This window comes from Protobothrops mucrosquamatus, unplaced genomic scaffold (genome assembly GCF_001527695.2).
Source record: "Protobothrops mucrosquamatus isolate PMUCROS unplaced genomic scaffold, P.Mucros_1.0 scaffold12, whole genome shotgun sequence".
Taxonomy (NCBI): domain Eukaryota; kingdom Metazoa; phylum Chordata; class Lepidosauria; order Squamata; family Viperidae; genus Protobothrops; species Protobothrops mucrosquamatus.
The window spans coordinates 2,093,656-2,118,034 of NW_015386399.1; the positions used below are offsets into that span (position 1 = coordinate 2,093,656).

Here is a 24,379-nt window from a genome sequence, read left to right on the forward strand (position 1 = left end):
GGGAGACACTGTAGAGGGAAATGAAAAGGGTGGGTGCCTTTCACAGAGGCAAGCCCATTCCTCAAGAAGTTACAAAGTGATCTTTCATACCGGGGCTATGTAGCTATTTGCCTCTGAGAACAGCTTGATTTTGTATGAGTTCAAAATGAAACCAATAAAAAGAGCATAGGTATTTTTGCCCTTGAAGAAGACAGTCACAAGCAGCTGCTTGGTGTATTGTTTTGTTTTTAAATAAAGCCTCTATTTGTATATGCATCATTAAAAATTATGGACTTCCAGCAAGATGGCTAGTATTTTCAATAGTCCGTTGGGTGGCAGGGTCATTAAATGCTGTGATGTCAGGAAAAGGATGCACAGACTTATAAGTGATTTCATTCATAAGTTCCTAATATCCAAAGTATGGAGTAAATGCTATTAAAGGAGTAGAGATTTACTTTGGAATAATTGGGCTTAGAATCAAGGTTTTGCTGCTGGTTACTCACCAGAATAGATGCCATCTATGGGCTGAGCTTGTGGAGCAGCGCCCATAATAATCTTAAAACAGCACAAAAATATAAAAGAATCAATATTTTTTTTTATTTAGCAAAAAAGTTAAATATCATTTTGGACAAAACTATTTGGTCAGTAAGCCACGAGGTAAGTTTTGCAAAATATACAAAGTGTAGCTTCTGCATAAACATAAACTTTCAGGTTGTTAAAAAAAAATTAATACACATCTGCAATAACCAAAGGTAGTTTTTAGTGTATAATTTATTATCAATAAAATTAAACTTCATTACAATAGGAATCAAGTTATTTGATTAATCTTAAAACGTAAACCATAGGTAGTAGTTACCTTTTTCACATATAGGTATAGCTCCGATATCTGAGAACTGCTCACGGGTGCAAAAACAATATTCAAGCTAATTTGATTATTAAGGGTTTCTTTCTTTAATATATAGATAATATATATACAATTGACGAAAACTGTACTATAGATAGATAGATAGATAGATTGTGTGCATACTTAAATGAGTGGTTTCAGAGGAACCAATAAGCTCCTTTTTTATTCCAGATATTTGTTTTTCTTTTATGTTTAAAAGTTAGGATATGAAATGGATGATTTATAATTTTTATCCCGTAGGATCCAAGGTTAACTGTTCAATGGTACAGAAAAAAAGACTCCGTCCTTACACTACAGAGCTATACTCTATGCAATCTTTATAATAAACAACCTGAGTTCAAATTGTATTCTAGCTTACACAATCACATCTGGTACAGCACCCAAGCACAAAAATTGAGTCACAAATATAATATACCACAGTAAAACACAGTGTTCAAGTATTACAGCAGACCTTTCTCTCTCTGCCTTGCAACAAGCAAATAAATTTAACTACTTCAACTAACCTATACAGTCCATAAAGAATTGTGCATTAAAAGGTAGTTTTCTTTCTTTCTCTTTCTTTCTCTTTCTTTTTCTTTTTCATTCTTTCTTTTTTTTTTCTTTTCTTTCTTGACAGGTAGATTTAGACAAAGCAACGTATCACCCTGGTGCGGTAATGTCCCTCCTTTGCTTTCCTATGAGTAGAAAATGGAAAAAAAGACGGTACCTCCAAAATAGCACCAGGACACAGCGGTCTTTCTGGACGCTGGCGAGGTACATTCAAGAGCTGAATTGGCCAAGGACAAACAACAATGAAAAAATAAAAATATGCGAGGCCTGGGTACAGTTTCAGGATAGGGGTAGAGAAGTTGCATTGTGTGGCGCTGAAGGACCGCAGGGGGGAAGGGCGGATTTTGCTATTTTGACACAGATTAAACCTGCCGTCCAGGATCATTCATCCTTTGCTCGGTCTTTGTTAATTTTCTTCATTTTCATCCTACGATTCTGGAACCAGATTTTCACTTGTCTCTCGGTTAAATTCAGGAGCCTGGCCACTTCATACCTCCGGTCCCTGGTGAGATACATATTGAAGAGGAACTCTTTCTCCAACTCCAGTGTCTGATGCTTGGTGTAAGGGCAACGCTTTTTCCTAGTGGACCTTGCATGTAACCAGTTTGCTGCTGGATTATCTGCAGGGAAACAATACTCAGGTTGAAGGAAGCAAGGACTTTCACATACAAATGTATTTTTTTTTTTTTTTTGCCCTCATCACTACCCACTCTTAACACAAAATATTCTCTCACTGGGCAACTGTGGGTTTCAAACTGGGACACACTAGAGAGTCCTGTGGAATTGCAGTAAAATGTCAGCACCCAGTGTCCCTGATACTGTTTATCCAGAGTCTACTTTTAAAGCCGGCATTTCCGGCTTTCTCCCCACCTTGCCCCTGTCTCCTTCCTCTTCACCTCCCCCCCACCCACCCCCCAGCTATTGAAAAGATGGTGGTGAACAACCCATAAGAACAGGGCACCCTTTGTGAATACCTCTATATTCTCTGGTTATAAGGGGACAAAAGACAAAAAACCTCCCCCCACATTCCAGCTGTTAAGGATAAACCTGCCTATGAACCTGATTTGTGGGTGTGTTCCTCTCCAAATTCGGCAGAGAAAGAAGGTGATTTTTTTCCCCCTGAACTGGGTGTTCTTGGATTTGTGAGCTAACGGAAAGGGATTCATACCCAGTGTTTTGGATTTCCTTCCCTCACAGCTCTCTCTCTCCCCCCCCCTCCACCCCCACACCTTTCTTTCCCCCTGCCCCACCCGAATTTTCCCTATCCAGCCTTCTAGCAGAAGCCATAGCCAGGGAAAGCATACATGTGACACTCCCTTGCACAGTGGGTCTGAGAAAGGCAGTCTGAAGCTGAGAATCAGACCATCTTTATGAACGGTCTTTTCTCTGCCAAGCCCACCGCGCCTGCAGATTCCGAGAAAGAGAGGCGAGGGAGAAAAGAAAAAAGAAAAGAAAAGAAAAACAACGACACACACACACACACACACACACACACACACTCACACACACAGACAGAGGCACACACATAGGGCTTCTCACCCCCACCCCCCCAGTTCCAGGGAGCCCCAGCGCTTTCCCTTTTCTGACCACCCATCCTAACACACACAACCACCCCCCCCCCCAATCCTTGCCGCATAGCTCAAGATGGATCCTGCCTCAGAAGCCAGCCTCGGCAGACCCTCGCTCGTTCCCTCCCTCTCTCCTTCTCTCCTCAAGTCCAGCGGGGCCCTGATGCAAGTGCACTTACTTGGATCCAGCTGGGGTTTGTCTCCGTTTGCCTCGCTCTCGCCATTGTTTTCCGAGAATGCCCCGTCGTTGGCTGGCTTATCCCTATCAGCTGGAGGAGAACCACAAGCATAATCAGTCAGAGAGAGTGCGTGCGTGTCAAAGGTGGTACAGTCACCCCTCCTGGCCGTGAGCGGTTCAGGTTTAATGCCGTAATGCCTGCTAGCCGGCAAGCCGGGGAAAGACAAGGAGGCCGGCATCGGCTCCAGCCACGAACGCATGTACCTGCCGTCGGGTGGCTGGTGATGCACGTACGGGTGGTAGACGGCCGGCACATTGTTGGCGCTCGGCGGGTGCACGGCATTCCAGGAAGTGCTGAAGACGGACGCTTTCGACTGGAAGCTGCAGGGGCTGAACTCGGGGTGCTCGCCGAGGGTCGCCTGCCTGGCCGGCTGGCCCAGGGGGGCCGAGGCGTAGCGCGACTGCACCAGCTCCTCGGTCTCGTGGAGGAGGAACGAGTCCACGTAGTAGTTGCTGAGCGTCCCCGACGAAGACATCGCCGCCCCGGCCAAACCAAAGGAGAGGCGAGCCCTGGCGAAATTATGAAACTACAGATTTCATGTAACAACTTGGTCCTTGCGAAGTAGTACAGTCACCTAATAAGTTGAAGGCTGCCTGTCAGCCCATTGGCTGCCGCGTGTCACGTGCCCGGGCAGCAGAACAATAAAGAATAAATCAGTCCGCAGGCTATTAATGGGTCAGTGTTTTCCAGCCATCATTTTTATAGCAAAGCCATATGCTCCTTTTTTTTTTTTTTTAATGCAAAGGAATAAGCAAGTTGTAGAGCAAAGTTTCTTTTAATTGTGGCCAAATGAGATAAAAAGATCAGACTATTTTTTTTTGAAGGGGGGTCTATTATGATCACTCTTTTTAAGTGGACTATTTTATATCATAATTAATCATTCCATCAATGGTTCTTGTTCCTTGGGAAAAGAGAAAGAGGGCGAGGGAAAGAGGGCACCGCGCAGACATGCTGCTCTTCTTGTGATCGGAGACCTTCACATAAAATTATACAATCGTTTATGCCATAAAGAAAGAAAATAACATTGGCGGCAATCTGTATTTAAATACATATTTATTATATTTCATAAGGAGTTATTGTTCCGGGAGCCACAGGCTGTTATTAAGTCAGTAACTATGGGCATATTCATTTGCGTTGCTCTGTTTCACAGTCGTAAAAATTTACGAGTGCCTGGAAAGGTTAAATTATACTGTTGTGTTTAGTTTGGGAACTCACTGTAAATAATAGCGCGCAGCAGAGTTCAGAGCTAACTGGGGCTGGCAGGAAAAAGTCAAATCCACCCCTGGGCTCCTCCTGAAAGACGCCCTGGTCCCAACTTTAGGGCGCCCCAACAGCGAGGCAAGACTCAGGAGAGGCTCCCGGCTCTCAGAAAGACCCACTTCTTTAAAGGCGCCTCCGATGCGGATTTTTCTGACTCGCAAGAGGGGTTGTTGAGTCGCCGGAGCTCAAGCAAACTCGCTTGAAGCTGAGGATTGCCTCTCCCCTCCCCCCCCCACCGCCACCGCCAAAACCAACTTTTTTCAGTTTTTGTGTGGGGGCTCAATCTATCACTTTATCTTTTGCCACTAAGGTTAGATAACTTGCAGGTGTGTTGCAGGTTCTCTTGCTCTTTTTCGCACACACATGCACACACTCACTCTCTCTCTCTCTCTCTCACACACACACACACACACAGGCATTTGTGGCTGATTCCTTATTTCTGTGGCACTTCCCAATCTTATTCGGGACATCTCCCTGTGTTGGAAGGTGGAAGAGAGATATACTTCGGGGCAATGGCACTGGTAACAACCAGCAAAGGAGCGTTTTTTAAATAAGAGAAATGAAGGGGGGGGGGGAAGACGGCGAAAAGTGGAGAGAGAGAGGGGGAGAGAGAGAGAGAGGGAGAGAGAGGAAGACAGCGCGCCTAAACTGAAGGGAAGACCCGGACTTTTTTACGGACGAAATAAAGACCCCCACCCTCGATCAAGTTGACTGCAAGGAGAATCCACCCCCCGAGATTTGTAAGCCTCTTCCAGAACTGTTACAACACCTTCTCCTTAGGACGGCGCAAGCACGGAAAGGTTATGTGGGACGGGTGTATTGTGCGCTTGGGAGATATTGTACATCTATATAGGCACACACATACACACACACACACACACACACACACACACACATGCACGCGCACGCACGTAGGTATGTACCCCATACGTCTGTATGCGCGCTGGGGAGCCTGCAGATCGATCGCTTGGGATGTCTGCGGCATATGTATTTATGTATAATATCTGTGTCCTTGTATCTACGGTTGATTCCTAAGAAGGAATGGGAAAGAATAAGAAGCCGCCTTCGTCGTCCGGTCAAAGCGTTTCCCCGCTGGGCTTTTAAAGAAGGATTTGAGTCCCAAACAACTAGGTTTGGGGTATAAGTAGTTATTTCTTCCCTGGTCTGCTCTGCGGCAGAACCTGGCACGTCGGAACTGAGCGGAGGGTTACATCTTCTGGCGAAACGAAAAAGGTGATTCGGTCCTCAGATCAAGTCCAGTGTTGTGAATTAAAGTTATGGCTAAATGCGGGGTGCCTGTGGCATTTGAATCCAGTATCTTCTCCGGAGGGTTCCTGCGCTTCCCCCTTAGGAGTTTTTTCCTTTATTCTGTGGGTGGGTTTTGTTTTTTTGTGGGGTTTTTTTTTTTGAGGAGGGGAACCTGTATCTCCATCACTAAAAGGAAAGAAAAAGAGATCTCTACAATCTCTATATTTAAAAAAAAAATTGCTTTAGGAAGAAAATGCAGAGTGAGGGAGGAACTGTGTGCTAATTAAAGTCATGTATGAATATTCAGCACCGAAAGGATAGATTTATTATTTGCTTTACATTCTTTGCTCATCGAAGGCTAAAAGTTGAAAGAAAAAACATAAAATTAGGAGTCCGCCATGTATTTTTTTTTTTAACCTAAGATCTTAAAATTACAAGAAATAATACGTTACACATATGAAGAAAAAAGTTTCAAGGGGGTATTATTAGCCACCTCATCCCCACCCAAAATTATTTTAAAACCAGAGGAAGATTTTTCTATAGTAAAACAGTTGAACTCTATGGTTGTGGTAGGGAGAAATAGCCCTATAGGCCACAAATGAATAAATGAATGAATCTATATATTTATAAATGTGTGTGTTTAATCTCTCTCTTCTATACGTACACATATCTAATGTATATTTATAAATGCGTATGCCTCTCTTTGTTAATACATGCAAATGGATGGCTTACATAATTTTGTTTAAAATCTAAAGTTTGGTATTGTGATGAACTTCCCCTCTCTTAGAAGGAAAAAAAATCTTAATAGCAGGGTTCCTAAATGTTTATATTCTATACTATGTTGCATTTTGGAAGCTACAGTTATTTATATTTCATTAATTTCTAAAAGAGAACTAGGTTTTATAACAAGTTATATTTATATTAAAAGAATAAAGTCTATATAAATTATTTAAATAGAGGCTGTGGAATAACTATAATAAGAAATGTAGATAAAGGGATATATTTCAATTTGAAATCACAGAAATGGATAAGGTACAACAAGATATAAGCAGACAGTTCCAATTTTATCTCTCTTGTATTCTTCCCTATGTCAAGATTTTATTTCAGTAACATCCACATTTTCACAACAATTCTTTGTAACCAATCTGTATAATTTTAATATAATAACAATGTGAAACTGGATGAAACTGGTTGGTTTGGTTCTGCTTATAATTCTATTATCATTTAAGTAAGTATTAAATTACTTAATGTGGTGCCCTGCCATATAAGGAAGCTAAAACAATTTTTTTTAAAACCCTGAACAAAAATATTTGGGATTATTTTCAAGAAAGTGTACTTAAGCATGCCCTTATGCATAAGTACACTTAAACATAATCCACTCATGTACAATACAGGGATTCACATAGAGTGTTTTGGGACATTTATTTCCTAATTCTGAAATACTAGTTCTCAGCATTCCCCCCCCCCTTCCAATCTAACCCCCAATTCTATTCCTAAGTAAGTCCCACTGATTTAAATAGGCTCTACCTCAGCAGGTGTTCACTTAACATCCATGGAGTACCACTGGGCTGTTTAAAATATCTACTAATTTTAAAGATAAAGTATTTGAACCTGCCTCCCAGAGAGAGCAAACAAAAGTTTTGAGCTGTTGAGTTCTTTTTTCTTTTTCTTTTTTTTTCTTTTTCTTTCACAGATTCTGCCAGTTAAAAAAGACATTTCAAAACCTTATTCCTTTTGCTTTCAAATACAGATTAGATTCCTCTATATTTAGACTTCTGCACACAGAGAGACAAGTCTGAATCTCTTCCACATCCACCCAAAAGCACTTAAAATTTAGAGGAAAATTTGATAGGAGGCCCTCCGCTGTGGAATTCAGGAGCTGTGAGACTTTTGGGGCCCCATAAGAAATAAATAAGAACTTAGCAAGAGAAGTAGTCTAGCACACATATACCCAAGAATAGCTCTTCAATGTCATTGTAAGGAGCCTTTTCCTGTTTATATATTTCATTAAAAAGTATGGTTTTTAGTTCAAAGTGTGTAATTCACACAGAGACACACATTACCTGCTTGGATGTTTATGTATATGTGTATAAAGGCAGGTATATATAGATGTGTATTTACATGCTTCACCATCAACCTGGATAATATATAGGGATTTTGTGTGTGTGTGTGTACCAATCTGGATAATATATATATAGTGTATGTGTGTTTATAAATACATGCCTATGTTATAAGCAAAAAAAAACAACAAACCCCTGTGCTGCGAAACGTGAGCTTTTCACCAATATTAAACGAAAACGCAAGGTCTAAAACAAATTTACAAAAATTGGATTTCCATCTCCAGGCCTCCTTTAATTGAAGTCTGAAGTCTGAAATCTGAAAGGTTTTTTTTAAAAAAAAATTAAAAGTGAGATGAGACAAAACAGAGACCAAGAAAAACGTCCTATTCTTGCGAACCCCACGTCGGCCTGCCCGCCCGCTCCCTCACACCCTCTGACACCCAGGAGAAGGGCCTTGTTCATTTACACTAGCGGTAAATAACGTGTGTGCGGGATGTAAACAAGACGGCGCAGCGCCTTCCTTCCGTCTCGCGGGGCTGCCGGACATAAAAGGGGAAGGCGAGGGGCCGGCACGCCGCCTCAGCCCGAGCGAGGTCGCTGTTGCTTATGCCGCCTCACTGGAATGCAGGCGCCCGGACCCATTCCAATAATGATCGTAACCGAGGCCTTGCCAGCCCTGGAGGAAGCGCTGCGTCCTCGCCTCTCGGGGCCCTCCGTCTTCCTTTCACCTTGCCCAGAGCGGTGTGTGTGTGTGTGAGCGCGCGCGCGCGCGCGGGTGGGCGAGGCGCCCTAGATGCCCCACTCCCCTATCCTCCTCCTCAAAAAAGAAAGAAGGAAAGAAAGAAAAAGAAAGAAAAAGAAAGAAAAAGAAAGAAAGAAAGAAAAAAGAAAGAAAAGAAAAGAAAGAAAAGAAAAAAGAGGTGAACCAAATTGGGGAGGGGGCGAGTGAAACCGAGGAGGAGGAGGAGAGTTGAAGGCTCGCGCTAGAAGAAGTTAGAGCCAGACAGGCGTCAAAGTGCGCGCGCGTCCCTCGCCGGCACCCCTTTTAATGCAGTATAGCTCAACACTGAAAATCGCTGTCAATTTTTTTTTCCCTTTCCTTCTTTCCTTCCTTCCCGTAAATAAGAGAGAATTGAAACCGGTAGAGCTGTGGAGAGGAGCGGCGGCAATATTATCCCACTTGCAGCAGAGCCTGCAGCCAGGGCCACAATCCCACCGCAAGGACGAGCAGCGGAATGGGTTCCTCGGACAGGAGAAGCATAATAATTATTTAATGCCCCTGACCTTGAAAGGAATCTCGGAGTTGTGGAAAGGAGTCCCCCCTTTCAAATAGAAATAAAAAATCCGAAGTCAACGGATGCCGCTTAGCCCTGAAGGTCTCTTCCATTCGGCTTTTTCATTGTTTCTTTCTTTTCTTTTCTTTTCTTTTTTAACGCCCCCCTCCTCCTCCGCCTCGGTTTATTGGGAGCAGCATTTCGGCGCGCAGAAAGAAACAATGGCGTTGGGACTTGACGCCTCAGGAGACAGCGTGTGTGTGTGCGCGCGCGCGCGCGCGTGTGTGTGTGTGTGCGCGCGCGCGCGTGGGGGGGTGTCTTCTCCTCCCCCCCCCCACAGATTCCTTCGGTAGTTAAAGGCGATGCTTTTATCCTCCTTAAGCGTCTGTTTGGGATTGCACACATTTTGATGATTATAAACTGAGGTGATGAAGGCAGTTTCGTGCTGCAGAGAGAGAGAGGAATGTTCAGCCTCAACAACGAGAAACTACCTAAATCACCGACCAGTTTTCAGCTTTCTAATTAACAGGGTTCCCCGTGGCCGCTTTCCTTTAAGCAAAAGAGCCCCGGTGTGGGGGAGGAATTAAAAAGAAAGAAGGGGGGAAACCCCCAGCCCATTATATAAATAAATACAAGCCAGTAAACGAAAGCCGAGCCTTCCTCCTTGTGTCCTCCTCCCCTTCTCCCACCAACAGCCCCTCCACCTCCACTTACCAAACTTCTTTGTTATAAATATTAGGAAATCTGACTGGCCATTTTTAATCGTTTCAGTAGAATGTTTAGAATATAAACAGGTGTGCAATGAGAAGAAGTAAAGGAAGAGTGGGGAGGTAGGCCGTGGGTGATTAAAATGTCTTCCCCGTAAATAGTCATTAAAAAAAAAAAAAAAAAAGATTATCAGGTCTAAAGTCTCCTAGGAGGACAAGGAGAAGGAGGAGAAGGAGGAGAGGAAGAGGAGGAAGAGGGAAGAGGACGAGGAAGAGGAAGGAGGAGGAAAGAGGGAGAGGGGTGAGAAGGAGATTATTGGCTGTAGCTTACTATTCAAATTCCCATCAACCTCGCCCAACAATCCTTGCTTTAATGATTCCATTGTTTCAATCTTACAGTTGATAGATATGGGTTTATACAGAACCCCAAGATGACATTTCTGCCTAGTCACATCCTGCAGCCAGGTGAATCATGGCAGAAAACCTGCAACACCGGCCAGTGAAGTTTAAAATCCAGATTCTTAGGGCTCCCCTTTTCACACTGTTTTCCTTTAGTCCTTTAGGTTTTGCTTTGGAGTTCATGCTCAGAGGCTGTACTAGATTAACTGAGAATCATACTCACGAAGTAGTGACAACAACAGCAGCAGTGCCAATTCTCTGCAGTCAAAGATAAGATTCTCAGTTTGGTTAGTCTATGCAGCTCCTCTCGCTCAACTGAAGATACTTTTCCTCTAAGATGGCTACAGTCCAGCTATACTGGCAAGCCATAAAACTGAACAAAAGCTGACAAATCTTACTGCACCATTCCTATGTGGCCCAGGCACATTAAGACTGTCTACCGTTCAAATTGATTCCTAAAATAATTTTAGGCGGCTTAGTCAACTATTCTTTAACGTAAAAGTTCACAAAATTTAATAATAAGAGTTCTGAAAATAAGCAGACACCAAAACAGTTTATTATTATTATTATTATTTGATGGTGGTGGTTGTTTTATGGAAACTCACAAGACATCTTTTTATTCTTCCAATAAAATGTGAACAGCGTCTCCAGTTTGCTTTATCTTCGTGCATAGCTGCATTAGGATATTAATTTTATTAAAGATTTAAGGTAAGAGCAAGAAGTAAAGCTAGCATCTAAATAACGAAAAGAATGCTTTGCTTCCAACTGTATTGGTATTTTAATAATATTAATTATTTTAATAATAATAGACATTTATACATATCTATTTCATAGGTTTTTTTCTTCTCTTTGTACTACACGCTTGATTTTTTTTCAATGCATGTAATTTCACAGTATCAAGGAAATAAGGGTTTTCTCCTTTGCTATTTCATACAGTCAGGAAATTCTTCAGAGTGTGTGTATGTGTGTGTATATAGACATACACACACATACACACACAGAGAGAGAAACACACACACACACACACACACACACAAACATTTCTAGGAATAGAATAGGCAAAACCGGGGGTCTTCTGCCCCTTCTCCATTCAATAAATGTTTTTTCTTTGTCTGTGCTTGTCAAACAGAAGGAACAAATGGTAAAGAACCATTTATCTAAAGCAAAAATTACCCATAACTACAAAATGTAATAATTTAACCATTAAGGAACATAAAACTGTTCTTATCTTTCAAGAAAAGATGGGAGCAGTTTCTCTCTCTTCCCCCCCCCCCTCTATCTCTCCCTGTTTTCAAAAAAAAAAAAAAACTTTTAAAGCTGAAATATTAAACATTTGGAAAAAAATAAAGGAGTAAACAAATGAACAGTTTTGGATTCTTAAACCATCTGACTTTTTGTTTGTTTCCACAATAGCTGCTTAACATTGGCTGCACAAGAAAATAGTAGTAGTAGTAGTAGTAATATCAAACCCGATCCGTGTTTGGGGTGATGTGGTCAAATGTTTAAATGATTGAAAACTACACTCAACCCCAGTTTGCAACATGTGGCATAGCTTAGCGGGGAGAGAGAGGTTCCGAATGCACCTTTCCTTTGGCTAGGTTACTTTTATGGTTGTTGTTTTTTTTTTTGTTGTTTTTTTTTCTTGTTGTTTTTTTTGTTTTTTTAAGGGGTAGGTAAGGAAAAGAGAATAGGCACAGTAGTGTTTGGGACATCCTATTTCTCAAGGGCCAGGGTCTCCAGAAGTGAGAGCAGAAGAAGGGAAATTCAGAAGGAATGTTGGGCTTGCCTTGCTATATGGCTTTATCCCAACGAAATCAATCACCCAGAAGCTATGGAGAGTCTGAGAACGGGACTGAAAGGTTCAGATCCACACAGGTGCCAATAGTTAAAGCCTGACCAAGTGGGGTGGGGTGGGGTGAGTTAGGGCGGGGTGGGGTGCAGGATTGTATGGGCTGCTTAGACGATTCAAAGGTGTCCAGAGGTTCATCAGGAGAAACTGAAGTTGGCTGTGAGCTCCCGAATCCGATTCTCTCTGTTCATTTTCTTCAGCTTCATCCTGCGGTTCTGAAACCAGATTTTAACTTGTCTATCCGTGAGGTGGACACTACGGCTGATTTCTAGGCGACGCTCGCGAGTCAGGTACATATTGAACAAAAACTCTTTCTCCAGCTCCAGCGTTTGGTGCTTGGTGTAAGGGCACCGCTTCTTTCTACCACTTTTCGCAGTGAGCCAGGTGGCTGCATTCTCTCCCTTCTGGCCGCCTAGTTTAAAAAAAAAAAATCAGCCAGGGACATTACCAAGGACGCCGCCGTGAAGGAGCTGAGAGGAACACCTGAGGGCTTCCTTACTGACCTTAAGTTTGTGGCAACCTTCAAGGGGCCCCAGAGCTCTTTTTAAAGCCCTTTTCCGAAGGTCTTCCCTACCCACACCCAGAGACAGTCAGCACCACCACCCCGCCCTGCTTGATTTGCTTCCCTCTCCTGGGCGCCTGAGCAAAGATGGCCAGATTTTGGAGTTGGCACCAGCAAGGTATGCCAGTGCCTTGTCTTTCCCTCAAACATTTCTCTTCCTAACCTCAACACCCCCCCCCTCCGAGCCTCTTCCTAAGTGAAAAGACAGATGGTGTGAAAATGTAGCCCCTTGAGTACGATGCTAAATTTAAAATTGCTCCACACTTTTCCCTTTTGAGATTTCCCCCCCCCACACACACACACACCCCAGCCCAAATCTGTAACTCAGCTCAGGCTAGTTAAACTAGCTAAATAAATAAATAAAAATCTGCATATTTGGGAACTGAAGCCATTTAATTCAACAGGGCAGGCAAATCTGCATAGGATGAGAAGACCAATTCATCTTCCACAGATTAATTATATTTACATGGGTTGCCAGGAGATAATTAGCCACCTGGCATACTGAAAAAGAGGAATAGGTGGTTCCTTAATATCTGCAGAGTTGCAAATATTATTATTTTTAGGGAGGGAGGGAGGGAGGGAGGGTTAGGGTGTCCTTCCCTTCTGGACTAAGGTTCCGTCCAGAAACATATTCTTGCATGTATTTGGATATGAGTAACTTGGGTACACTTATCATCATGGCTTTTAAGAATTATGAGCAATCAGTAATTAAAATATCCTACTTCATAAAAGTTTGGAAATATTCCTACTACTACTAGTAGTAGTAAGTGGCTGTTATTATCACTTAATGTTCCATGGTAGCAGGAATGCCTGCTGCACAAACTTCTTCTTTGCAATAAAAGGCAGAGGAAGAGTGATCCCAGGGCGCTCTTAAGGCCGTTCCCATTCATTGAAACGGCCCTTTGGATTTCTTCTACCCAGGAAGGCTCGTTAAGCCTCCAGGAGGAACACCGGCGGCAGGGCCTTCTGCAGTCTGAACGGACCCTGCCGCCTGGGGGAATTTCAGCCCAGCTGAATGCTCTTGAGGAGGGGGTCTGTAAAGGCATCCGAGATCGTAAACTAGAACTTAGGTTCTGAAGGGTTTTATTTATGGACGCTGACTTCTTGCTTACTTTGGCCTTTTAATGAACATCTCTGTTATCTGTTCAGGCATTTCTGCACCACGGTGGGCCATGAAGGCCTGGCTTGGGTGTGGTTTTTTTTTTTTTTTTTGCCCCCCCCCTCCCCGAATCCTCTTTTTTCTGCCGCCAGTGCATTAAGCGTTGCAAAATAAAATAAAAAAAGGATATGCACATGTGTTTGTCCTTTTTTGTCTCTCTCTCTGTATAAGCTTTTTCCTGGATTTATGGCTGGATATCTGCCGGCCTGTCTGCAGTCTGTCTACAGTATCTCCGCATCCTTGCACAAAATCTGTGGCGGTTGCTTAGGTTTGTCTAAACTGCCCTTCCTGGGGCTGGGCTGACCTGGCAAAAGTTCTTTTTGAAGGGGGGGGGAGGGTTTAAAATCCTTCCCCGCCTTGGGTGGGTGAGGAATCCTTACCTAGGGTTTCTTTCTCGGAAAGGGGCTTACTGCTCTCCGAGGGGGCTGGCGACAGCTCTTCTGCGGCAGAAGAAGCACCCTGCCCTTCTTCCTCTCCTCTCTGCGAATCCCCGGCCAAAGTGCTGGGTGGGGAAGAATCCTCGCTGTCTTTCTTGCCTGGCTCGGGCAACGGGGCGGCCAGAGGAAACGCCGGAGAAGACTCGAAGCTCACTTGGGGCTGCGGGGCAAACTGGGAAGCAGCCACCATTGGCCCTGGGTGCAGCAACGGCGGCGGCGGCGGCTCCTGCTGTTGTTGGTGGTGATGGTGGTGGTGGTGGTGGTGGTGGTGGTGGGAGCTGCTATAGCAGCCGCCGCTCTTGACGGCGCCATAGGCTTGAGACAAGCGGAAGTAGCCCGGGACAGGCACCCCCGCCGCCACGTTATTCACGGCGCAGAGCTCTGCGCTTAGCCTCGGGAAAGGCGACAGGTCGGTGGCCGGTGCCTCTTTGCGGGCCTTGTCCGAGTCGTAGAGGCAATAGGAGCTCTCCTCTTTAATGCTGGGAGCGAAGGAGCAAGAGGTCGCCTGTGGGCTTGTGGGCTCTTCAAGGCTGCAGGATCTCGGGGGTTCTAGCCAGACCTCCATCCCTGACATGTAAGTGTGCGGAGTGGGAACCATGCTTGGCGGCGGCGGCGGCAGGTCCTCACTGCATTTGCTCAGGACCGGGAACAGCCCGTAGCTTTGCAACCCGTACGGCAAATCGGACGCCTGTGGCAGGTAGACACCACCGTTGTTCGGGTAGTAGCTGCTGCTGCTGCTGCTGCTGCCGCCGCCTCTTCCTCCTCCTCCTCCTCCTCCTCCTCCTGCAACTCCGCTGCCGCCACCGCCTCCCCCTCCTTCCCCTCTGCCTGGGGCTGAGCTGATCAAAGAGTCCACCAGAAAGGCGTTTGCAGCTGGAGTCTCCGAACATGCCATTTCCGTGGAATAATTTGGCGAAGAGAGCAGAGAGCTCTTTCTGGCTGACATTTCTTGTGCAAAACATGCTGAATATGATTAGAGATACCCCCACGCCACGGCGACTGCGTGCAGCCAATGGAAACCCAGCCTTCGTTCACAACCCCTCCCAGTTTGGTTTCGTAGGCGGCGAGCTGCTCTCCTGCCCACGTCTGAATGGCGCGTGTGCGTGCGTGCGTGCGTGCGTGTACTTGTAGTTGTGCACGGAGGGTGCGTGGGTGGATATGTCTGTGTATAGATTTGAAAATATAATATACTGAAGGTGTGTGCCCTCGCATATATACATGCCTGCGTGGCTATATGCACACAAGCATGTCTAGAAGTATTCCACGTGCAGTAGGCCATCTCTTCACGTGGCTGCCTTTGCTAGTTTTCAGAGGGGGAATAGCATGCGTGGGGTTATATAACGAAGGGCAAGGTGGCAGCAATAGGAAAACAATAGAAAACACTGCCGGATTTTAATGAGACTCATAATTTAGCGCGTTCTGGTCTATTAGCTTATGCGCCAATATAAAACAGCAAAGGCGAGAGCTAACTATTAGGTCCTGTACACCAACAAGCCACCTGTAAGCCAACTGTTCAGCCTCTTCCTCATCCCACTCTTTTGCACAACTCGTGGGCTGCCTTGACATTTCTGAAGCTCAGACAGGTTCATCAACTTTGACGAGTCTCGGGTACCTCTCGGCTACCTCTCGCGGTTCGCCTAGGCGTTAGGCTAGGTTGATGGTCCTCTCAGCCTCGCCACCTCAAGTTGGAAGCCCCACCCGAGCCTCTCATTAGCAGCTAAGGCTTACTGATATCGAGAAGATACACACACACACACACACACACTTCTCTTCTCCCCCCCCCCCCCCGCTTCTTAAGATACCAGCTGCAGCAATGCGGACAATTCTCCCACCTGTGTTTGACTCACTTTCCCTCTGAGTCTGGCACACTACATTAAGAAGTAGGAGGTATTGCTTCTCAATACCTCTGCCTAGGAGAAGGTGGTTCACCCCCACTTAGCAAAAATATCACAGTACAAGCATCCTGTATAGAATTACCATACCAGCAGCAAAATGAAGAGTTTAGGGTTGTTGTTTTTTAAGGCGATTAATCCGTCCATTAAACCAGAAGTCCAGGTCACAAGCCTAAACTAAAATCTTTCATGGAAATGAAAAGATCTGGTAAAACAGTTCCATAATCTTTCTTTTTTTCCCCCTAGGATTTTTCTTTTAAGGATGTTTCAAGAGTATACACCCTGATTTATATAAACAAAGTAGAATTCTTTCTAAATACCTGCATTTAGATAAGGGAAACGCCTCTTCTTTTTTAAAAATAAGACCTTTTTTTCATCCAGGAATGGCCATAGCAAAACTACTATATAATTCTATACAGTCAATATATAACTGTGGCGGAGGGAGTCGACAGCCTGCAGACAAGAGAGGGAGACCAGCAGACAAGGGAGATGGATTTTATAATGAAGAAGCACCGAGAAGACTCTTTGCCCCTCGTTTGCTTGGCTTCTTAAGGTTTTGGAAGCCACGCAGACAAGGTCCCCGCAGCAAGAGCAACTCTCAAGCGCTCCTTGCACCTTTTGGGAGGCTTCCTTTTAAATGTTCTTCTCCTTGTTTAACACGAAAAGGTTGCCAATTCGTGTTTTACTTCGCCGTCGTGCTCCAAGCCGCCCCAGCTGGTAGCACTGACTGATCGCCTGTCTCAGTTCCCAGGCGAGTAAGAAATATTCTTTTGAACAATTCAATATTGTGCAGTAAATCTTTAGCTTGGTTCAGTTTTGGCCTCCGCTACGTCTTCGCCCATAACGCCCTCCAAAATGCTAGGAATGCCAAGGAAACCGAGGGGGCCAGGCGAGGGGGTTTCCTTCTGCCCAAGGTTTGCCCGCAGGCTTCCTTACCCTTGCCCTCCCATCTGCAGCACTTACCCTTGGCTTTCATAGGAGACAGAACGACTCGCCCTTCCCAACCCCGGGAGCCAGAGTGGTGGATCTGCCAACGGCTCTCTCTACCGGGTTTGTTTGGCCCGTGGGAAGGAAATCCGCCTGCTCCTCCTAAGAGCTTCCCCGCAGACAGGTCCCTTTGAAGTGGAAAAAGAAGGCAGGCTAGCCGAGGAGAGTTTTCCCGAAGGCGAGTAGAAATGGACGCCCCTCCTCAGGTTCCTAGTTTGTGCAAGGGAAGCCCGGAAGGGGGTTGTTGTAACTTTGCAGGACCATAAAATCTTTATGGAAAGACACAAAATCCCCTTCCCCCAGCCCTCACCGAAGCCCGTTTTCTCCACTAACTTCTTTCTCTCCCACCACGACCATCCAAGAACTGCACCCAGGGCTTCAGCCTCAGATGGTTTCTGGCAGAATTGAACCATGGAGGAAGCTCTGCAGACAGGGCAACTCAGCAAAAAGGAAAAATATACTTCTCTCTCTCAATTCATCCCCACACCTCCTCGAGAGAAAAGATTGTTTATATACGTTACAGGCTGTTAATGTGGAGCACAGGGGCATAATCAGATATTTAGAGCAGTATCATTTCTTCCAAAATTAATAGGGTAGAGACAACCGTTTGGTTGGTTAATTTGGGAAAACTAGTACTGGTCAGCGAAACCTTGGACAGAAACAACAAAACAGATACTGCAATGCGACTTTCCAGCTATCCGTCTTCCAAAGACCTGGTTCCACTCAGAGGAGTCATTAGAAGAAATAGATAAATAATCTCTTTTGGCCCGAATAGCCTGTTTCTCTTCTCTTTGTCAAAGCCAACAGAAGTGCGATGCAAATGTCCAAATCCATCCCCAAGATGGTTTTCAACTTTTAACATTAGGCTCATCTCCTGAATGCGGCTTGCTCCACTACAATCTGGGTCTTGGCTTATCAGGAGCACCCCATTTCCCAAAATTGGGGAGATCAATCAGACCTTTGGCCCAGTTCAACGAGGCTGTATGTCTGCCTTTAAGCTTCAACCACACCAGGCTCAAGAAAAAGCAGCAAGAAGAGAAACGGGTAAGGATGAAACCCTTTTCTTTTCTCCAAGGCTGTGATATTTCACAGCATATTCCGGAATTGCATTTATAGGAGTTGTGGGTTCCTTTAATCCCAAGTACAGGGCAACAGCAACCAGACATTCAAGTTGCTTTTATTGTGGCATGTTTTGGGAGCCAAATGCATGTCTTTGATGGTCAAGGCACTTCAGGGTCTGATCCGAAGCCCAGAGAGGTCAATAATAAGTGAGAAGTGCCTGAATTCCTCTGTGAGGCTTTTTTGAGTCACTAACAAGGCCAAGGCAAGCAAAGAGCAAATTGCCTCGTCAAACCCAGTGGAGTAAAACTAATAATGTGCAGTTGATTCTTAACTTTAAAAGATAATGGTCAATTCTGGAGCAACTAAACTACTTTGGCGTGCATTGTGTTTAGTGGCCACATTTTAAAGTCTTAACAATGAGTCTCAAACATTAACCAGGGCGTGATTGCATTTTTTGGGACCATTCTGTAACACTGGTTGAGAAGTCACTCTATTTTCATCCTGCTTCCATGTTTGTCTAGGAGATTAAGGTGGTTTGTGTGTAAACAACAGAAAACAACCAGACAGTTCCACAACTGAGTAGAGCTAAAGGATTTGGACCAGTGAAACAACAAGCTCACATTCACCCACCTTGCTGGAGTTACTAAGGAACTGAAAGGGACCTGGAATCTGGACAGGCCAAGAGGATGGAGGGAAGCCACCTATACTGACTAAAGGCACTCAACTTTGATTGAATGAAGAGGAATATAATGATGATGCCAATAGAATTATTAGGCATTTTATTAGACTAAAAAACTAGAAAAGCAAATAAAAAGTTTAACTTGCCAAAGCTAAGTGGATCATTCATTTCCTTTCTTTTCCATTTTTCAGAAGAAGGAGGTGTTACCCACTTATTGTTTCCAACAGTGATGAAAATATCCTGGAAAGCAGCATTGTATGCTAATTAAATTGGGCTTTGTACTTATGCGATGGACAAATTGAGATTTCAGGACTCGGTTTAGAGGAAGTGAGTTAGAAAAGAAAGAAGAAAAAGTCTGGAATCTGAAGCCGTCTGCTTCCAAATTTATGGCCTCTGCCTATATTTCATAAATCATAAATAGAATTAATATGAGCAGTGCATCTTCTTTACTGTTAAAAGTATCAAGTTGTCAAAAGATAACTGCTACCAAGACAATTTTCCCTCTGGATGAACTCTCAAAAAAGGCTATTCTCCATTATGTGACTGTTGTTGTTATTGTGCTGTTGAATATATCTCTGGGCAAGAAAGGAGAAAATAACTAAAGTAATTTTCATTTTCTTTTTGAAGATCTGCCACGCAAGAAAGAGTGACTATTTATTTTTTATAGAAAAATTAAAAGCAGGAATGAAGGTCAAGCTTGGGAGATTAATTCCCTTTAAAATGTGGTTTGTATTTGCACTTCAAATGCAGTTTTTTTTTTCCTTTCCCTGTTAGAATGCTTATCTGTTTGAAACCCCACCTTCTGGTAATTATCTGATTTCCTATTGATATCGATGGGATTTATTTGTGGTAAAAAAATCCCTCGCTTGCAATCAAAGCCAAACCAAACATGTTGGTCTGTAACTTGGTTAGCTGAGTTGAGTGGCATGCCCTGCCACTGCATTAAGGCAATGCCCTTTTAAAAGCATATATTTATCCAGGGGAAAATTAGGCTAAAATCAAGACAATCTTTCCTAAACCCATACATTTTGGAGCAGGAGTGTACAATGTTCATGATCTTTTTATCTCTCGGTGGGGTGTAAATTCAAAGGAAGGTCTCCTTCAGATTTAAACCAAAACCTCTAGACTGTAAGAAAATAATTCATGGCTATAATTTTATACATGATAATAGGAGTTAGGTAAGAATACTTTCTTTTGAATTCAGTGGGATTTCTGAGCAAATAGCAAATCACTTCAGGTAATTATTTTCACAAATATTTCCAGGTAATTATTTTCACAAATCCTCTATTACTTGTAGCCTGCATGTAATTCATTTTTAATAAAGGTCATTAGCATTTCAACTCATAAATGAGTTTTAGAAGGGTATTGATTTCTGTATTAGTGCAATATTAGTGGGTCATTCCTTCAAAAAGATTTAGTCCAGGCAATGCTAGGTGGATTGTAGCTAAAATGAGGAGTGCGTTTTGTAGGTTTTTTTCCCCCCACTCCACAAATGACATTTGACATAAAGAAGCATGACAATTCCTAAATAAAACCAAGATGCCTGTATTTCTAAGATGGTGTTCTTGTCAAGAAATTTTTCAACACTTAAGGCTGGTTTGCTTCAGTGGAAATTTAGTGAGCTGATTGAATAAGGAAATGAAATATGAATTTGATATCAATAAGTGGATGGAGAGAAACCATGCCTTATGTGAGCCTGTGTCCTATATACTATATAGCAGATCCATTGAACTTCAGAGGGTGAGACTCTGGATAATTTTGTGTGTGTGTGTGTGTGTGTCCCTGTTCAATTTTTATGGCTGCCCATTTGAAACAAGTAACCCTGGGCAATGAACAATATATTTAATTTATAAAATAAAATAAATGAAAATAAAATATGTATATAGAAGTTAAGTAAAATCATAACCATAAATGTTAACATAACCAAGAAATGGGGCTCTTAATATATTTGGGATCTTTTTATTGACTTTGAAAAACTCTTAATTTAAGGATAACTTGTCTCTGGAATCAACACATTATAAATGCTTATTTGTTTGTTTGTTTGTTTTATATTTCTTACAAAGTTATTTCAGTTCATAGGAAGAAAAGACGATGTGCTGTTTTTGTTAACCCCCCAAAATAAAAAAATAAACTGTAATTTTTTTTACTGAAGTCTCTAAATGATCTTTTTAAAAAATGGCAATATTTGGAACATTGTAGCAGTCCCCTTGATTTATATATTTGTTCAAATTAAATGGAAAAAGGATCTGCCAGCATATATGCACTTTATAATATTTTCTTTGTTGTTTGACAAGGCCAGATGTTATTATGATGCTGTGAAATGTAATAGAAGAGAAATCTTCATTCTGTGGACCGTACAAAAAGAAGACAGCCTTTCAGTCATAAGAAAATAAAAATAAAAATCTCTATTAGAGCAATATCCAAAGGTTGCAGCAAATGGATGGGGAGAGAAAACTTTAAAAGAGCCATCTTGTCCTTAAATTATTTAGGCACCATTTTTCAAATAAAGATTTCTTACTCCAAGACAGGGGTAGGCAAATGAGTGTGATTTGCTAACTAGATTAGAAATTAAGGAATTGGGTGGAAGCTTTTGCCTATGAATTCTCTCAATACTTCTCTCAATACTTTTGTTCCCAGGCAATATTGGTGGCAAAGGGTTGATTGCCACCCTAATTAGCTTCTGAAATTTCAACTCTACATTTCAGAAATTCAATTTTAATGATTGTGATCTAGAAAAAGCACATTTATTACATCATATGACCTCACTCAAAGAATGTAAATATCACAGGAAGACTTCTGACAGAAAATTGGGATCAGGAACACGCTGAGTAGCCTATGTTCTTTCTGCCTTTTAATTCAAGTAGCTACATGACAAGATTAGTTCAATGCTTTGCCTTCAGAAACCAAGAATGTTCCCCCTAATTTAGTCTATGTGTGACATTGTATAGATGTATACATCAGTTCTCTGCACATACCTAGCTCTCCCTAAGTTCATTACCTGGAAGTTTCAGAAATCAAGAGAAACTTTTTTCTTCTTTGGAATTTATCTTCCAAGGGAAATAATGCATCCTCAAACTCTGTTGAACTAAATGGAAAGCAGAGCATAAGCCTTAACTCATATCCTGTAAGTTCAGGGAGCCTTGTGTTTTATAAATACAACAATAACTTCCTTTTCAGAGTTTGATTTTCTAAAGACAAAATAAAATTAACATCACTGAGCTCTTAGTGTGTTTAGCATGATTAAGATATGAGGCTATTAACTTTTTTCATATAATTTACCTCTTGGATTATGACTATACCAATTACAAATCAATAAATATAGATCGATGTAGCTGTTTTAAATTCAATCTTTACTCAAAACCTGATTCAATATGAAATGGGGAGGAGAGTTAAATGAAAAGGACACTCTCTTGACTTCCAGTTTCATCAATTACTAGCTTTTCCTGTGCAGGGGAACAAGTTTGTCCCTCTAAGAAAAAGATGCACAACAAGTATTGATATTAATCAACTCTGCACAGATGAGCCCTGTCAAGTTAAAATGAGAAAACTACAAACAAAATCCAACAATGCCACCAGAAACTATTGATCTAGTTGATAGATGGTATCTCTTTTCCTTACAAGCCTCCAGATTCATCATATCCACGGATTTATTTTTTAAAATAAATTTGTTTTATCTTATACTTATTTTTACTTCTTCATGCACTAGAACCACGAAACCTTTGTAATATTTTCTGTAGCTTTGTTGCTTTCAAAGTCTCAACACCAAACTTCAAAAGATTCCAAATCACAATTACAACCACAGATTTAATCATTATAAGTTCCCAAAAAGTTAGAACATCTTCAAGATTTATGTCCCTCACAAAAACTTTAAATGTTAACTAAATTGCCTTAACAGACACACAGGTTGTATCGTGACAATTGTTTCATTCTTCCTTAATTTCTCAATTTAAGCCCCAAAGAAATACTCACCCTTTGGCATATTCTAAACTTGAAGAAGCAAAGTTCTGGCCATCTTTTTAGTTCACGCTGAAGAATTGAGCCATCAGATTCACCTTCTCTTTGTAAATATGATCATGGAAAAGTGAAATAATATAATGTACAGCACCCTGGACGTTTGGAGAACAAAGGCCACAATATTTTTTCCCCTCCCCTCCCTGTGCGGCTTTGACATTGATCTGAAGGACGCCCTCTTGTGGCTGTCAGCAGAACAAAGTAGCCAGCCAGTTTCAAAACAAGTCTTTTCAACACCAAAGCAGTGCAGACATTATCTAAACGGAAACATCATAGGATTTTTTTTTTAGTGATTGCTTGCCCTAGAAATACACACTTCTCCTTACCCTTATTCTCCTTCCTCCTTCCCTCTTCTTCCTCCTTCCCTTTATGCCCTTCCACAATTAGACAAAGTCCATGACTCCTAGCCCTTGAATAACCAGTTAATTTTTAACTGGCGAAGGAAGTTGCTGGTGGGATGTTTATGGCCACCCCACTATTCTCTGCTCGTCTGTCTGCCTCTCTCCATCTATCTTTCTATCTCTGCCTTTTAAGAGTTGCATTCCTTTGTAGCATGTTAGCAAAATAAACAAGCAAGCAAGTTCCCCCTCCATTCCCTCTCCCCATCTTCATACATTTCCTTGGGCCAGACAGTCTGGCTGGGTGGGGGTCACCAGCAAAAGTCCAGAGCCCTTCACCTCAAGTTTATGGGTGATGTCCAAAGCAATACAGAAGTTCAAAGCCAATAAACCATAGAGAGGTAAAATACGTGCTTTTTAAATTATGAATGGCAAGAAGAAAGGAGGAAATAGGGGTTGAGCCCCTTTTTGCCCAAAGGCACTGGGTGGGGTTTCCAAGAGACAAGCTCTTATACTGTGTAAGCAGTCTATGCCTTAGGGTGCTTTTGGCTAGCTCACAAGAGGGATATCCCCTTGGAGACAATTCGTTTCCACAAGTCTCATACAGTACTGGCATATAAATCCATTTCAATCAGCACAGTTTCACTTTTGAATTCTGCCTGAGGCCCCCTTTAGGCTCAGGTGTATGGTGGCCTGGAACAAACAAGAACAAAGGACTCTCCCCCCCCCAACACCCAAAATTGAGCTTTTGCAATGTATTTTACATCTATGAACAAAAGCACCAAGTCTACAGCCTGCAATTATTTCAAGGCGGATTCCCCCTGCTTCCACCCCTTTCTCTGCAACCCATTCAAACCTGGCCTGGTACCAGCAGCAGTCTGCCCACGCATTCATAAATACCAGACTTGATCTCCTGGCTTCTCAGAATTCAGTGCAACCAATAGGTGAGCGGGATTTCCACCAAAGCAATTAACTCAAAACTCATGTTTCAGATTTCCAGTCTGGGTCAAAGAAGATCCATGAGTGCATCATAAATCTTAAAAAAAAAAAACCTGTAAATTTCTCACATATTTATTTCCAATGTGCAGGATTCCACTGTACTCATGCAAAGAAAAGCTTTCTCATGTTCAAAGGAAACGGTATATATATATATATACACAAAATACAGGTTTCTCCCCTCCTCCAAACAGTGATAGAATGTAAAAGTATTGCAATT

At 42.7% G+C, this 24,379-nt stretch overlaps 2 protein-coding genes across 2 annotated transcripts; both read right to left on the reverse strand.

Annotated features, from left to right (window-relative positions):
* Nucleotides 1–1,813: 1,813 nt before the first annotated feature.
* On the reverse strand, nt 1,814–3,714 carry HOXA9 (homeobox A9). The gene is made up of 2 exons (XM_015810620.1): nt 3,180–3,714; nt 1,814–2,052 (listed from the first exon to the last, which is right to left on the reverse strand). Exons 1-2 carry the CDS (start codon nt 3,712–3,714, stop codon nt 1,814–1,816), a joined length of 774 nt encoding a protein of 257 aa, XP_015666106.1.
* An 8,459-nt stretch (nt 3,715–12,173) lies between these two features.
* On the reverse strand, nt 12,174–15,140 carry HOXA10 (homeobox A10). The gene is made up of 2 exons (XM_015810621.1): nt 14,138–15,140; nt 12,174–12,448 (listed from the first exon to the last, which is right to left on the reverse strand). The coding sequence occupies exons 1-2, from the start codon at nt 15,138–15,140 to the stop codon at nt 12,174–12,176; spliced, it is 1,278 nt and encodes a 425-aa protein (XP_015666107.1).
* Between the last annotated feature and the right edge of the window lie 9,239 nt (nt 15,141–24,379).

What these genes read in the sequence shown, in the direction of transcription:
- HOXA9 (XM_015810620.1), bottom strand. Translation starts at nt 3,714, where the DNA reads ATGTCTTCGTCGGGGACGCTCAGCAACTACTACGTGGACTCGTTCCTC. An exon ending in CAAACCCCAGCTGGATCCAA is followed by an intron (nt 2,053 to 3,179) that starts GTAAGTGCACTT and finishes GTTTCCCTGCAG; the next exon opens with ATAATCCAGCAGCAAACTGG.
- HOXA10 (XM_015810621.1), bottom strand. Translation starts at nt 15,140, where the DNA reads ATGTCAGCCAGAAAGAGCTCTCTGCTCTCTTCGCCAAATTATTCCACG. An exon ending in TTCCGAGAAAGAAACCCTAG is followed by an intron (nt 12,449 to 14,137) that starts GTAAGGATTCCT and finishes TTTTTAAACTAG; the next exon opens with GCGGCCAGAAGGGAGAGAAT.